Source organism: Mercurialis annua, linkage group LG1-X (assembly GCF_937616625.2).
Source record: "Mercurialis annua linkage group LG1-X, ddMerAnnu1.2, whole genome shotgun sequence".
In the NCBI taxonomy this organism is placed as follows: Eukaryota; Viridiplantae; Streptophyta; class Magnoliopsida; order Malpighiales; family Euphorbiaceae; genus Mercurialis; species Mercurialis annua.
This window is the reverse complement of record NC_065570.1, coordinates 46,084,677-46,096,913: the sequence shown is the minus strand read 5'-3', so window position 1 is coordinate 46,096,913 and position 12,237 is coordinate 46,084,677. Positions and strand designations below refer to the sequence as shown.

General features: G+C 33.8%; 1 protein-coding gene across 1 annotated transcript; it reads right to left on the bottom strand.

Annotated features, from left to right (window-relative positions):
- Nucleotides 1-3,699: 3,699 nt before the first annotated feature.
- On the bottom strand, nt 3,700-7,045 carry LOC126671465 (ricin-like). The gene is made up of 4 exons (XM_050365235.1): nt 6,191-7,045; nt 6,096-6,146; nt 5,792-5,965; nt 3,700-3,864 (listed from the first exon to the last, which is right to left on the bottom strand). The coding sequence occupies exons 1-4, from the start codon at nt 7,043-7,045 to the stop codon at nt 3,700-3,702; spliced, it is 1,245 nt and encodes a 414-aa protein (XP_050221192.1).
- Between the last annotated feature and the right edge of the window lie 5,192 nt (nt 7,046-12,237).

Below are 12,237 nucleotides of genomic sequence, written 5' to 3'. Positions count from 1 at the left end.
CAGATACGTCGTAAGCACAACACTGTTAGAGAATTTATCTCAACAGGGGCTGTTAGAGTGGATCATGTACGCACTGATGATAACTTAGCAGATCCTTTGACGAAAGGATTAGCTAGAGAGAAAGTCCATAAAACTTCCAAGGGAATAGGACTATTGCCTATAGAATGAATCATTCGTAATGGTAACCCGACCTAACTGACCGGAGATCCCAAGAAATAGGTTCAATGGATAATAACAAGATATGAATGATATGAGCCATAACATGCAAAATTGAGGCATGATTCCTGAAGCGATTAGAGGATGAGTTAATAGAATCTCTTAATGAAGTCTGTACTCCATTTGGAGTGGAGTACCTAGCTACGGGAGCACTCTTGATAGCTTCACCTTTGTGAATGTGAAAGTGGGGCCGCTTTCTATGAAATTTGAGGCAAAATTTCTAGAGCGTTCACTAAACTGGGATAGACGTGCATGGCCATAAACGCACGGGCTTTTGAATACACTCTTAGAAAAGGTTGTGTGTGGTTAGATGTCCGAGATAGAGTTCAAGACTACGAGTCACTCTTGTTGAATCAGAATCTAACACACTACGCAAAGGTTCAAATCGAAAGATACCTCTGCTTATGCGCAATCTTACTGGATCAGAAATTGCTCGAGAAATTATTTTTAAAATTCAAAGTGGGGGATTGTTGGTACAAAAATTGAATTTGAAAAGATAAGGAAAAGAAAAGTGCTAAGTGAGAGTAAAGAGAGTATTGTGGAAATCCCACATTGCTTAGGAGAGCTCATTTAATTGAGCTTATAAGGTTGATCTCTCACACTTGGGTTTGGGCCCCAAGGGGTACCCAGTTTTGTGAACGGGCTAGGAGTTACATCCTACCCGATTTACCACACACGCGCGCGCGCGCCGTCCGTTCGGTCGGTCGGCCGGCTGGTCTGGTCAGGTCTGGTTCGATTCGGTTCGGTTCGGTTTTAGCATTTAATAAATTTTTTTATTTCTGAAATCTTTTTGTAACGTTTTTATTTTTGAATAAAACACAATCCCTAATTTTCCTCCCACGTCTTGACTCACTGCTTTAATAAGTTAAATCCTTACCGATTTACCACACACGCGCGCGCGCGCCGTCTGTCTGGTCCGCCGGCCTGGCCTGGTTTGGTTGGTTGGTTCGGTTCGAGCACTAATTTTTTATAACGTTTTTATTTGAATTTTTTGCAACTAAACACTATCCCTGAATCAGCTCCCTCGCATTTAATAGTATTTGACTGATTTTATTTTATTTAAAACAGATTTCAGTTTTAGTGGCTTTTAATGCTTTGTCCCCTTTAACTTTCCTATAAATAGAGGTTGTCCTCTCATTTGTAAAATACACCAGAAACCAGAGCTCAGTCTTGAGTAAAGAAAAACACATTAGTGTTTATAATTTCGATCTTGAGCAATCAGAATAAGTATTTTTTTAACTGTCATCACAGTGCAGTGGTGGCAGTAGTTCGGCTGTTTTATCCTAGGGACGACGTGGTTGATCGTCAGCTTTGCACCTTCGAGCTGAGCCGCGAAACGTCTAAAAGAGAGCGACCTAGTCCGCGACTCAGCCTTTTCAGAATTCTAAGTTTCAACAGCAATTGTTCCAACAATTTTTAGACGATTAGTGCTCGAACCGAACCAACCAACCAAACCAAACTAAACCAGGCCAGGGCGGCCGGCCGACCGGACGGACGGCGCGCGCGCGCGTGTGTGGTAAATCGGTAAGGATTTAACTCCTAACCCACTCACAAAACTGGGTACCCCTTGGGGCCCAAACCCAAGTGAGTAAACCACTCCATATAAACCCATGATAAGTCACACTCCTTACCAATGTGGGAATTAATGCACTTTCCTTATTTTGGATTTTTCACACTAAAGTGTGTTCACACACACTTATTTCAACAGTAAATCAACTACATGTCAACCGCAAATCAACTAAATATCAGCCGTTAATCAATCTATGTCAACCGAAGATCAACCAAATATTTCCATTATCTTTAATAAAATTTATTTATTTAAATATTAATTAGTGAATTTTGTTATCAATTTCATATAAATTTGAAATCAAATTAAATTTAACATCTAGATGTAACATATCAAATCAAATTTATAATTATTTTTTTATTTCTTAATGTTGACAAGTGACAATTTTTACTGTTTTGAAGAGTTCGCTTAAATTTGTTAAAGCCATTATTTTATAATTTTACCAAATTTTAAAGATAAATTAAATGTCAACTAAAATCAATTAAACGTCAACCGTAAATCAACTAAATGTCAACTGCAAACCAACTAAATGTCAACCGCAAATCAACCAAATATTTTTATTATCTTTATTGAAATTTATTTATTTAAATATTAATTACTGAAATTTGTTATCAATTCCATATAAATTTGAAATCAAATTAAATTTAACATCTACATGTAATATATCAAATCAAATTTAATATCTATATGTAAATAATGAACCAAATTTCAATAAAAATCTGTTGAATGTCAACCAAAATTCAATCTAATGTCATCTGAAGATCAACCAAATGTATTTTATAAGGGTGTGTATATATTTTATATATAGTGAAAGCTAACAACATCCGGAGGTGGCCGGCGGCTGCCTAGAGGGGTCGCCGGAAGTTAGATGGATGTGTCCGGAGTGTGAATGGTGGCTGATCGGAGGGTCGGCGGAAGTTACCGGAGGTGGCTATGGCCGGAGGGTCGACGGAAGGTTGCCGGAGGGTGGATGGTGGCTGCCTGGAGTAATCCAAATGTATCTGAAGGGTCGTCGGAAACTGCCCGGAAAGTCGTCGGAAACTGCCCGGAAAGTCGCCGGAAAACTGCCTGAAAAGTCACCGGAAAGTTGCTGCAAAGTCGCCGGAAAACTGCCCGGAAAGTCGCCCGGAAAAACGGCCCGGAAAGTCGACGGAAAACTGCCCGGAAAGTTGTCTGGAAAGTCGCCGGAAAACTGCCCGAAAAAGTCGCCGGAAATCGGCCGGAAATCGGCCGGAAATCGGCCGGAAATTGGTCGGCCGACGGTGGTCGGCTGGAGATGGTTGCCCGACGGTGGTCGGTTAGTGGGTTGGTCAAACCAAAAGGTATATTGTATATGAAGGTAATATTGTTTCTTTCTTAATAAAAATATGTCTATTTTAAAGTTTGAGGTGGTCTTGAAAACTTCTTTTTTTGTTTAAGTGATATTTGCATAAAAATAAATGGTGAGGTATAAATGAATGGAAAGACATGTTTTAGGGGATTTGTGTACTTAGCCCTTTTTTTCTTTATCTCAAGATGGGCCGGCGACGGCGATGCCCACACTGTGAATCTGAGTTCACGAAAGCGGTGAAGAGATTTTCTACAAAAAATGGAAAAAAATCGGAGAAGATCAAGTTGATGTCAGTCGGTGAATTAGCCAAGAATGTCCTCTTGGAGAAGGGGGCGGGTGGTGGCGCTGGTGTGATTGGACGGAGCATGGGTTGGTGGTGAAAAAGAAAAGGAAGACGGCGGCAGATGATATTAACGGATGATGCCACTTTCCGCCTAAGACCCGATTATCCGTTTTCATGTTTGTTGTCGTGGCCGCGGATGTGGTGGTTGATCTTTATTGTCATCTCGGATCAACAGTTCAAAGAGATCAATATGCTCCACTTTTTCACTGCTATTTTCTAGGTTCGACGACTTGTTTCATTATGTTACAAAACAGAGAGAACAGAATAAGAAATGTCCAACTTTTTCTTGATTCTTTGAATTAATGATAAGAAATTGGCAGGGCAAGCTTTACAAAGAATGTTATTCAATGTGATATTCAAATAGTACTGCAAATGATACTCACAAAATGAGAGCTTATCGATCCATATCTAAAAATCACGAAGACTGAAATGAAGAGAAGTAGAAATCAATCTAAATTTAGAAATCTCGAAGAGAAGGAATTTGAAAGAGAGTTTCATTTTAGAGATTTTTAATTGTAAAAATGAGAAAAAAACAGGTTTGATTTTAAATGAGATTTTCGTTGCTAGAGAGTGTTTACCGGAGAATAAAGAGTGTTAGATTTTTTAATTTCAGTGCCTTTTAAAATGAACGACGACTTTAACTTTGTGTCTTTAGTTATAATTTGATTAATTTAGTAGACTATTCTTGTTGTTTAAGGACTAATTGTTTTTGGTCCCCGATTAATTCGTCCGTAATTTGATAATCGTAGTTGATACTCTAAAATTGAAAGTTATTACAGTACAAGAAGTAAATTATATATTTTGCCAACTTATTCCAACTCAACATAAGCGAATAAGGAGAGTACATTAAAAGAGTGTTTATCCCATACAATAGATGTGTCACGTCATTTTTACATTTAAACATGACTAACACATCATTGGTTTGTTCCACGAATAACATGGTACAACCGTAGCGTTGTATAATTATTCACATTAAAAAGGGTGAGAAAAAGAATAAATCTTAAGGGTACTATGGTCGTCGATTTAAGAATTTATAGAGTGCAAACATCAACCACGGAGTGCAAAAATCGCGCCTACCCTATATCAAACTATCATGATTTTAAAGTAGAGGTGGCGAATGGGTGGGTTTGGGTTTAAATGGGTGATCTACCCATTTATGACCCGTTTTAATTTTATATGGGTGCCCATACCCACGTAACCCTGTATTACCCTAACCCACCCATTAACCCACTTAATATGTATAATGTTAAAAATTGACTTTTTAAAATTTAAATTATATTACATTTTAATTGTACATCTTGTGAGAATTAATAAATTTTAGAGAGAATATATTCTAGGAAAAAATACTTCCCGAAAAAAAATTCTGGAAATCCGGGAAAAATTGGAAAAATTTATTTTTCGACAAAAAAATATTTTCTGGGAAAAAAAATTTCTGGAAAAAAATTCCCGACAAAAAAAATTTCTGGAAAAAATATATTTTCCGACAAAAAAAAATTTCTGGAGAAAAAAATATTTTCTGAATAAAAAATATTTTCTGAAAAAAAATATTTTCTGAAAAATAAAATATTTTCTGAAAAAAAAATATTTTCTGAAAAAAAAAATATTTTCTGAATAAAAAATATTTTCTGAAAAAAAAATTATTTTCTGAATAAAAATTATTTTCTGAATAAAAATTATTTTCTGAATAAAAAATATTTTCTGAATAAAAATTATTTTCAGAAAAAAAATTATTTTCTGAATAAAAAAATTATTCCGAGAAAAAATATTTTGGTTCTTTAAGATTTTTGAATATTAATTTAAAAATTTAAAATTTATTTGATATTTTAAATAAAAACAATTACTCTTAAATTGACATGTGTCATTCAACTAATTTTGCATTTTAAATCATTATGGGCAAAATATGGGTACCCATGTCAAACCCTTTTATTATCCTTATCTTAATGGGTTGGAAGAATTTTATCCATTTACTACCCATTTAACAAATAACTACCCTTTTATAACCCATACCCTTTATGTAATGGGTGGATATGGATAGGTAAATGGGTATGGGTGGAAATTGCCAACTCTATTTTAAAGTCACAAACTATCATGATTTTAAAGTCACTATATTTGGCAACATACCATAGTTATTGTGAGTATATAAAAACATTTGCCAAAATAAAACAGTGGAGAATCTTTTATATTGACAAAACTACTAATATAATATCTAATTTATGTAATAGTTTTTCTTATTATAAAAGAGATTATTTTCTTAACATATGAGTTTCATATCGACTCTCTTAATTTTATTAAAAAGAAAATATAACACACTTGAAGAATTGAATCAAGGCATTACTAGCCACTTTTGGTTAGCATGTTCGTGAGATTGCCAAATAATAAGACTGGGATCCGATCCTTTAACATCAAGCACTAGACCATAGTCCAAATTCATAATAGAACCATCATTTGGAAACACCCATCGCTGAGCAGAAGATGCAGAACTACAAGATGAAATCTCCACCATTGATCCCTGAGATTTATTACTACTAGTGAGGCAGCTATTTGTGTCCCGGTTTGGCCGAATCGAACCGTCTGGATACAGATACCATTGCTGATTTAAATCACCCGAACATTTGATCATGCCTTATATTTTTAATTACCTTATAAATAATTTCTGACTTCTCCCCTGCATATCCGGTAGAACCATAGACCTAATAACCGGAGAATTTAACAGAATCAGTGATCTATGACATACAAATTGCATAAGAGCTAGATTATTCCTCAGTTCTGCCATATTTCCCACAAGTCGTCTTATACCGTACATTGTCCACAGCAAAATGGCAGCAGAAAAAACTCCTCCATCAGTCGATTCTTGAATCGCTCGCGAAAGCGATTCCCAGTTGTCTTCGAGGATAACCATGGTTTCATCTGATAGAAGATCAGCACCATCAATGCTTTGGCTCACTCGTACCTCGATGATATTGAACCGTGCCGAGTCACATATCATTTGAGTAATAACTAAGAGGTGTTTAGCCAAATCAGCTTGCGGAGTACTGTCCATATTATACAATGAATCAATAGCATGATGAAGATCAGAGCTTCCCAGTGAGATGCTATACTTTCGCTCTATTCCAGCAGTAGCTTCAAGACCACGGTAGCTACCTCCGAAGGCGAGTTTTCGCTGATCGCTGCCTTGGAAAACATTACTCAAGGCCTCCCCAGGAGCGCATGAAAGGAAATAGGACCGACCTCCGTCTCCGCCGCAATAACCCACTATGTTAACGTTAGAGACATCGATAGCTAATTCAACCGATGTTTCTTGCCAACTTTTTAGCTGCACTATGACAAACCTTTCAGAGCCCTGCAAAGATGATGCAGGTTTCAATATTGGTATGTCGTGTATCGTCTCGTGTCCGTTTTTTCTTAATCTGCCTCGGAGCTGTTCGACGAAGGTCCTGAATGTCTCGGATTTTCCAGACCTGAGGTTAAAGGTTAACGCGTCTTCATTGGGAGGTAATGCGCAGACACAGCACCATCGGCTACTAGTCCAACACAGCCACATTGCTGTCACCGTATATATCCATAACGTGACTGTTTTGTTTCCTTTCATTGCCAACTTCACATCTCCAAATAAATGATAAATTATTAATAAATTTCTATTATGGAACTGATAATTAAGCAAAAGTCCAATAATTTAATAATTTTTATAAATTATGATATGTAGTTACAAATTAAAAAATAAAAAAAGTATCTGAAAAATGTTGAATTCTCAAAAAGTAAATTTTTTTATAAAATTATAGAACCCCGTAGCAGTTGACGGCAAAAACCTTCAGAAAAAGGCTAAAAGATCACAAAAGATTGACAAAAGAATGCAAATTACGAAATATATCATTTATCGAGTATTCAAAATCCGAGTTCAAGTCTTTATAATAACAGGTCTTTATAATAAGCAATTTTGCATATGGCAATATAGACCACACTTTCTAATTCAATAAATTCTTTTTGTAAGAATAAATTACATTATTTTTTATTTTTTATTTATACCCTTTATCTGGTAAATGGACCTCTTTTCTCTCGTATTTTTTTCCCTATTTGAATACCGTCAATGATTTATTTAACATTGACCGTATTCACTTTTTATGTTGTTTATTTTCGTAAAAAATAAAATTAGAAATTGAAATTATGTTAGAACAGTTTTATATTTATATTTTATTTTATTTTGGGATCAGCGAATAAAACTATGCGTATAATTGTCAAATGTCTTATTTTGTGTGAGGTTTATAAGTAAATTTTTATAATTGTAATATCTGAGAATTAATAGATTTTTTTTATATATAAGTAAATTTTTATATTTGTAATATCTGGAATTAATGGAATTAATGGACTTTTAGTGTTATTTTATAGAAATGCAAATAGTAAAATGTCATAAAAAAACTATTTTTGGCGTAGTGTTATAAGTATTGCACAGTAATTATCAAAATAATAATAATATTACATCATACTCATAAAGACTTTAATATAAAGTATATATGTTCTTACTAGAAACATGTATTTTACCTTAAGAAAAATATGTGGATTAAATAGATAGATATAACATATAATTAATTAACTAATGAGTTATAAACGCTCGATTGTAAACCGTCAAATTGCGAGTTGAATTTTTTCCACAAACTCTCCCCCTCTCCAATTATTAAAAACAAAAAACATATAATTCATTATTGATGGTTTGACCTATTCTAAAATTATTATATTTTTCTTTATTTTATTTTTAGACGTTTTATTTATTTCTTGATCATTATATTTTCAAAGACAATGTATATTTTTTTTTATTTCTTTACTTAATTTTTATACTGTCAAAAACAGTTTCATAATCTCTGTGAGTGCACCATATTTTTGCACTTCCGTCGACGAAGAATTTTAAAAATTTATTTTCAAAAGTATATAAAAAAATTGGAGACTGAATAAAAAAGTAGAAAGTACAGGGATTTAAGAATAAATTTTGCCATTACTGATCATGTGATTAAGCTCCATCATAGCTATGTGGCATTAAAATATAAATTATAAAATAAAATGGTAAATTAAACTATAATATTTTAGAGTTTAGTAACATTAAAAAATATAATCTTGCAAGGATTTAATACTTACCAAGGGATCGAGGAGCTGAGGCAGAAGCGGAAGCGAGAAAAATGAGAGAGAGCACATAAGGAGAGGAAAGTTTATAAAGCCATGAAGGGGTGACATCCTTTTTGTTGGAAGGATGTGATATATTTTCCAATAGAAGTACTACCTTTTTTTTTTATTAAAATATATAATTGAACAAATTATTCTAAAGCTTCTATATATATTATAATTCACATTTTGGTACCACTACAAGAAAAATAACCTTTAGTTACAGTCTATGATAACGACTAATAAAATCGTTATAAAATATATATCTTTCATAACGACTATTTTAGTATCGTTTCTAAATATAATTATTTGACAACGACTAATAAAGTCGCTTTAAAAGCTATATTTTTAGCAATGATTTATTTTATATTATTTCTAAATATTACTTTTGACAACGACTAATCAAATCATTATAAAATATATACTTTTCCAACCATTTAATTTGTGTCGTTTTTAAATATAACCATTTCACAACAATAAAAAAATTCATTGTTAAATAAAAAAGTTTATGTTGCAATGTCTTCCCCTCCACACTTAAACCCTAAACTTTTCTCGTTCATGGAATTACTTAAACCTTCAGAATGCTTTCGAGAGGTATGACCTCTATGGTAGGATTTCAATTGCAAGGAAATTGAATTTAGCAAATCGTTGCTTCGGGTTTCTACAAATTGATTCGAATATCCAGATTGATTGAATTATTTCACAGATAAACATAATCTCTATTGGGAAGAATAGGTTGCGTGCTTTTATTGCACGTTTTCCAGAACCGCAGAAAACCAAATCAGCAACTAGAGTACCTCCTGTGATCTCATCTCCGAACTTGGATCTGCCGAGGCAAGCTGCACCTTCTTCCTTTACAGATGGCAGGAAATTTATTGATGTTTTTCGTAAACCCACAATCCAGGAAAAACAAACAAAGGAATCAGTCTCTTATTTTTATTCGGATTCATCTAAAGTTTCTGACTGGTTATCCCATTCCGTTGCTGTTAATTTGAAATCCCCATATTCGCTACTCACTGTTAATGACTACCTAACAACATTATGTTGGGTTTTCTAGGTTCACAACGCAGCGAATTTCAAAAATTTATCAAAAACCCAAACCAAAATCAATGTAATTCGAATAAATAGATTAATAACATAATTAATACTCACTTGTATGTCGAATTCCAATAGCAATGTAGGAAGGAAGGAGGTGGTTCACTTTGATGATACCTGGCCTCGGATCAGAAACGCCTCCAAAAAAACGCGTCCTCTACGAGTATCCACACGAACAGACCTTAGCCAAAACTAGTGCTTGTGTGCTAGCACTATTGCTTCACAAAGCAATTACGGAATATTTAATGATTGTGTGTCTTGTGTTTATTTCGAAAAACACATATGTTAAAATCCTAGGCTTAAAAGTCTATTTATAAGAAAATAGGACATTTAGGGTTCAAAAACGTGTTTTGCGATCATATGCAAACACTACGTTTTTTATAACTCTTTTGAGTTTATGTCTATCAAAAATTCCTTTTTGATAATTACACATATATATTGATTATTATTATTATTATCTTTAAAAGATAATACCTTAAGAAAACACTTATCCTTAATTTTCGAATTTCAATTAATATATATTTATTATGATATATATTACGAATTATATATATATAATAATCTATTAATCACTTAATTCCATTGGGCTTGTACAACCCAATAATTATTTTGGGCCTGTTCTTAGTGTACGACCCTGTAGGTTCATATAACGTTGTTAGTGGGACCGAAATTCCTATTTCGACCCACAAGTCATAAGTGGCCTCAAGTAAGACATTATGACTACCCAAGTTATATGAATATCGATTATCCGATTTAACCATTTATAATAATATTTTAATCTTTTTGTCTCACGATATCCTGATTGAATATAAGGCATAGTTCTGTCATCCTTATAATACTCAATCATTAGTTTCCTGATTTCAAGTAGACTGAAAATGATAACTCTTTGTCAATTCATTTAGCATAGCCATACATTTCCTTCAGTGGGGCCCATAAATATCTTACTCAAATAAATGAGAGACAAATTCCTTCTCAGTCACTCATATTTCTCACATCGTTACTTTCATATTCAATGAAGGTCTATTCCATTATCCTGTTAAAGATAATGTAATACTGTATAAAAATATGAAATAGCTATATAGAAATCCATGTTGATTTCAAGGTCAAAGGATTATACTAATAGAAATGTAATGAGAATTACTTATGACAGTGCTCTATGTATTATTCTCAAGGTGGGTCATCTAGTGCCTTATTTCTCAAATAGCACATATGATTTGACTTAATATCTCATATACATGATTAGTAAAACATAATCATCAGTCAACATCATATTAATCTCAATGTTCAATTAAGACTAGGGATAGATGGAATATAATTCTTCATTAAAGTTAAGGGTTCTACTATCAAGTCACATACTTGATGACCTTAGAAAGAATTAACCATTCAAGTATTTTAATCATAATATAAAATGATAAAAACAGCCAATCAATAAATAACAAAACGATAAAATCAATACATGGTCAAACATGATTGACCTAGTGCATATCACTAACACATTAGGTATCGACTTCGAGAAAATAGCAATCCTTGGTGGTTTAGATATCCTGATTACGTTCACCACAGCTGATGAAGCAACACTTTTTCTGCATACGTAACAGGTCTGGTTCTAATGATGGAATAATTTAAGCTGCATGTAAAGCTGAAGTCTATGAAATATCTGCCTACTGTTTGGCTTGGATTAATATTCAGGATGTCCGTTAAACTTGTGGACCGAGAATTTTTTCATGTTCATCGGTAATTTGATTGGGGATTCAATTACAGTTCATGAAGAAATCAGCCTCAGGTAAATTAATTCCCATAATAGAACTTTTATGGTAATTAATTGTCAAATCAGAGATCAACTCAATACAGCTAAGAACCCGAGTCAAGTTCCTAAGTTGTTCAATATCATATGGAAGATAAAGAATGGTGTCTTCCATAAATTGCAGCAAAGAGATGGGATCATGATCATCCGAGAAAGAAAAACCCTAAGTGAACCCAAGCTCCTCTGATCTATTAGCAAATGTTTCAGACCTTCCACAGCAATGAGAAACAGATAAGGCGAAATTGGGTCAACCTTGACGCACACCTCTCTTAAGCGGAATAGGATCAACATGACTATCGTTAACTAACACCACCGTAGTTGCTATAGACAAACCACATGATATCCACTCAATCCACTTAGCTGGAAAATTCATACAGCGCATAATCGTGAACAGGTATTTCAGTCTATACTGTCAAATGCCTTATGAAAGTCAAGTTTTAGAACAAGTAATTTTTCCTTCCTCCTTGTAGCAATATGAATTAGCTCATTTGCTATCGTAGAACACTCTAGAAGGCTTCGACCTTATAGTAAAGCATGCTGATTATCCGAGATCACAGATGAAAGCAAAGGCGCTAGCCTCCGAGAAAGAACTTTAGAAAGTAACTTGTAGATGCCATTGACTAAGCTAATAGGACGGAAATCCTTGATATTAGTCGAACTTGCCACCTTAGGAGTCAACACCATAAAAGAAGAATTAATACCTTTGGGCAAGATATTAAATCTATGCAAATTCA

Coding starts and splice junctions, on each gene's coding strand:
- LOC126671465 (XM_050365235.1), bottom strand. CDS start 7,045: ATGAAAGGAAACAAAACAGTCACGTTATGGATATATACGGTGACAGCA. Junction 6,147..6,190: donor ATCTAGCTCTTATGCAATTT/GTATGTCATAGA, acceptor TCCGGTTATTAG/GTCTATGGTTCTACCGGATA. Junction 3,865..5,791: donor ATGCTAACCAAAAGTGGCTA/GTAATGCCTTGA, acceptor CGTGATTTTTAG/ATATGGATCGATAAGCTCTC.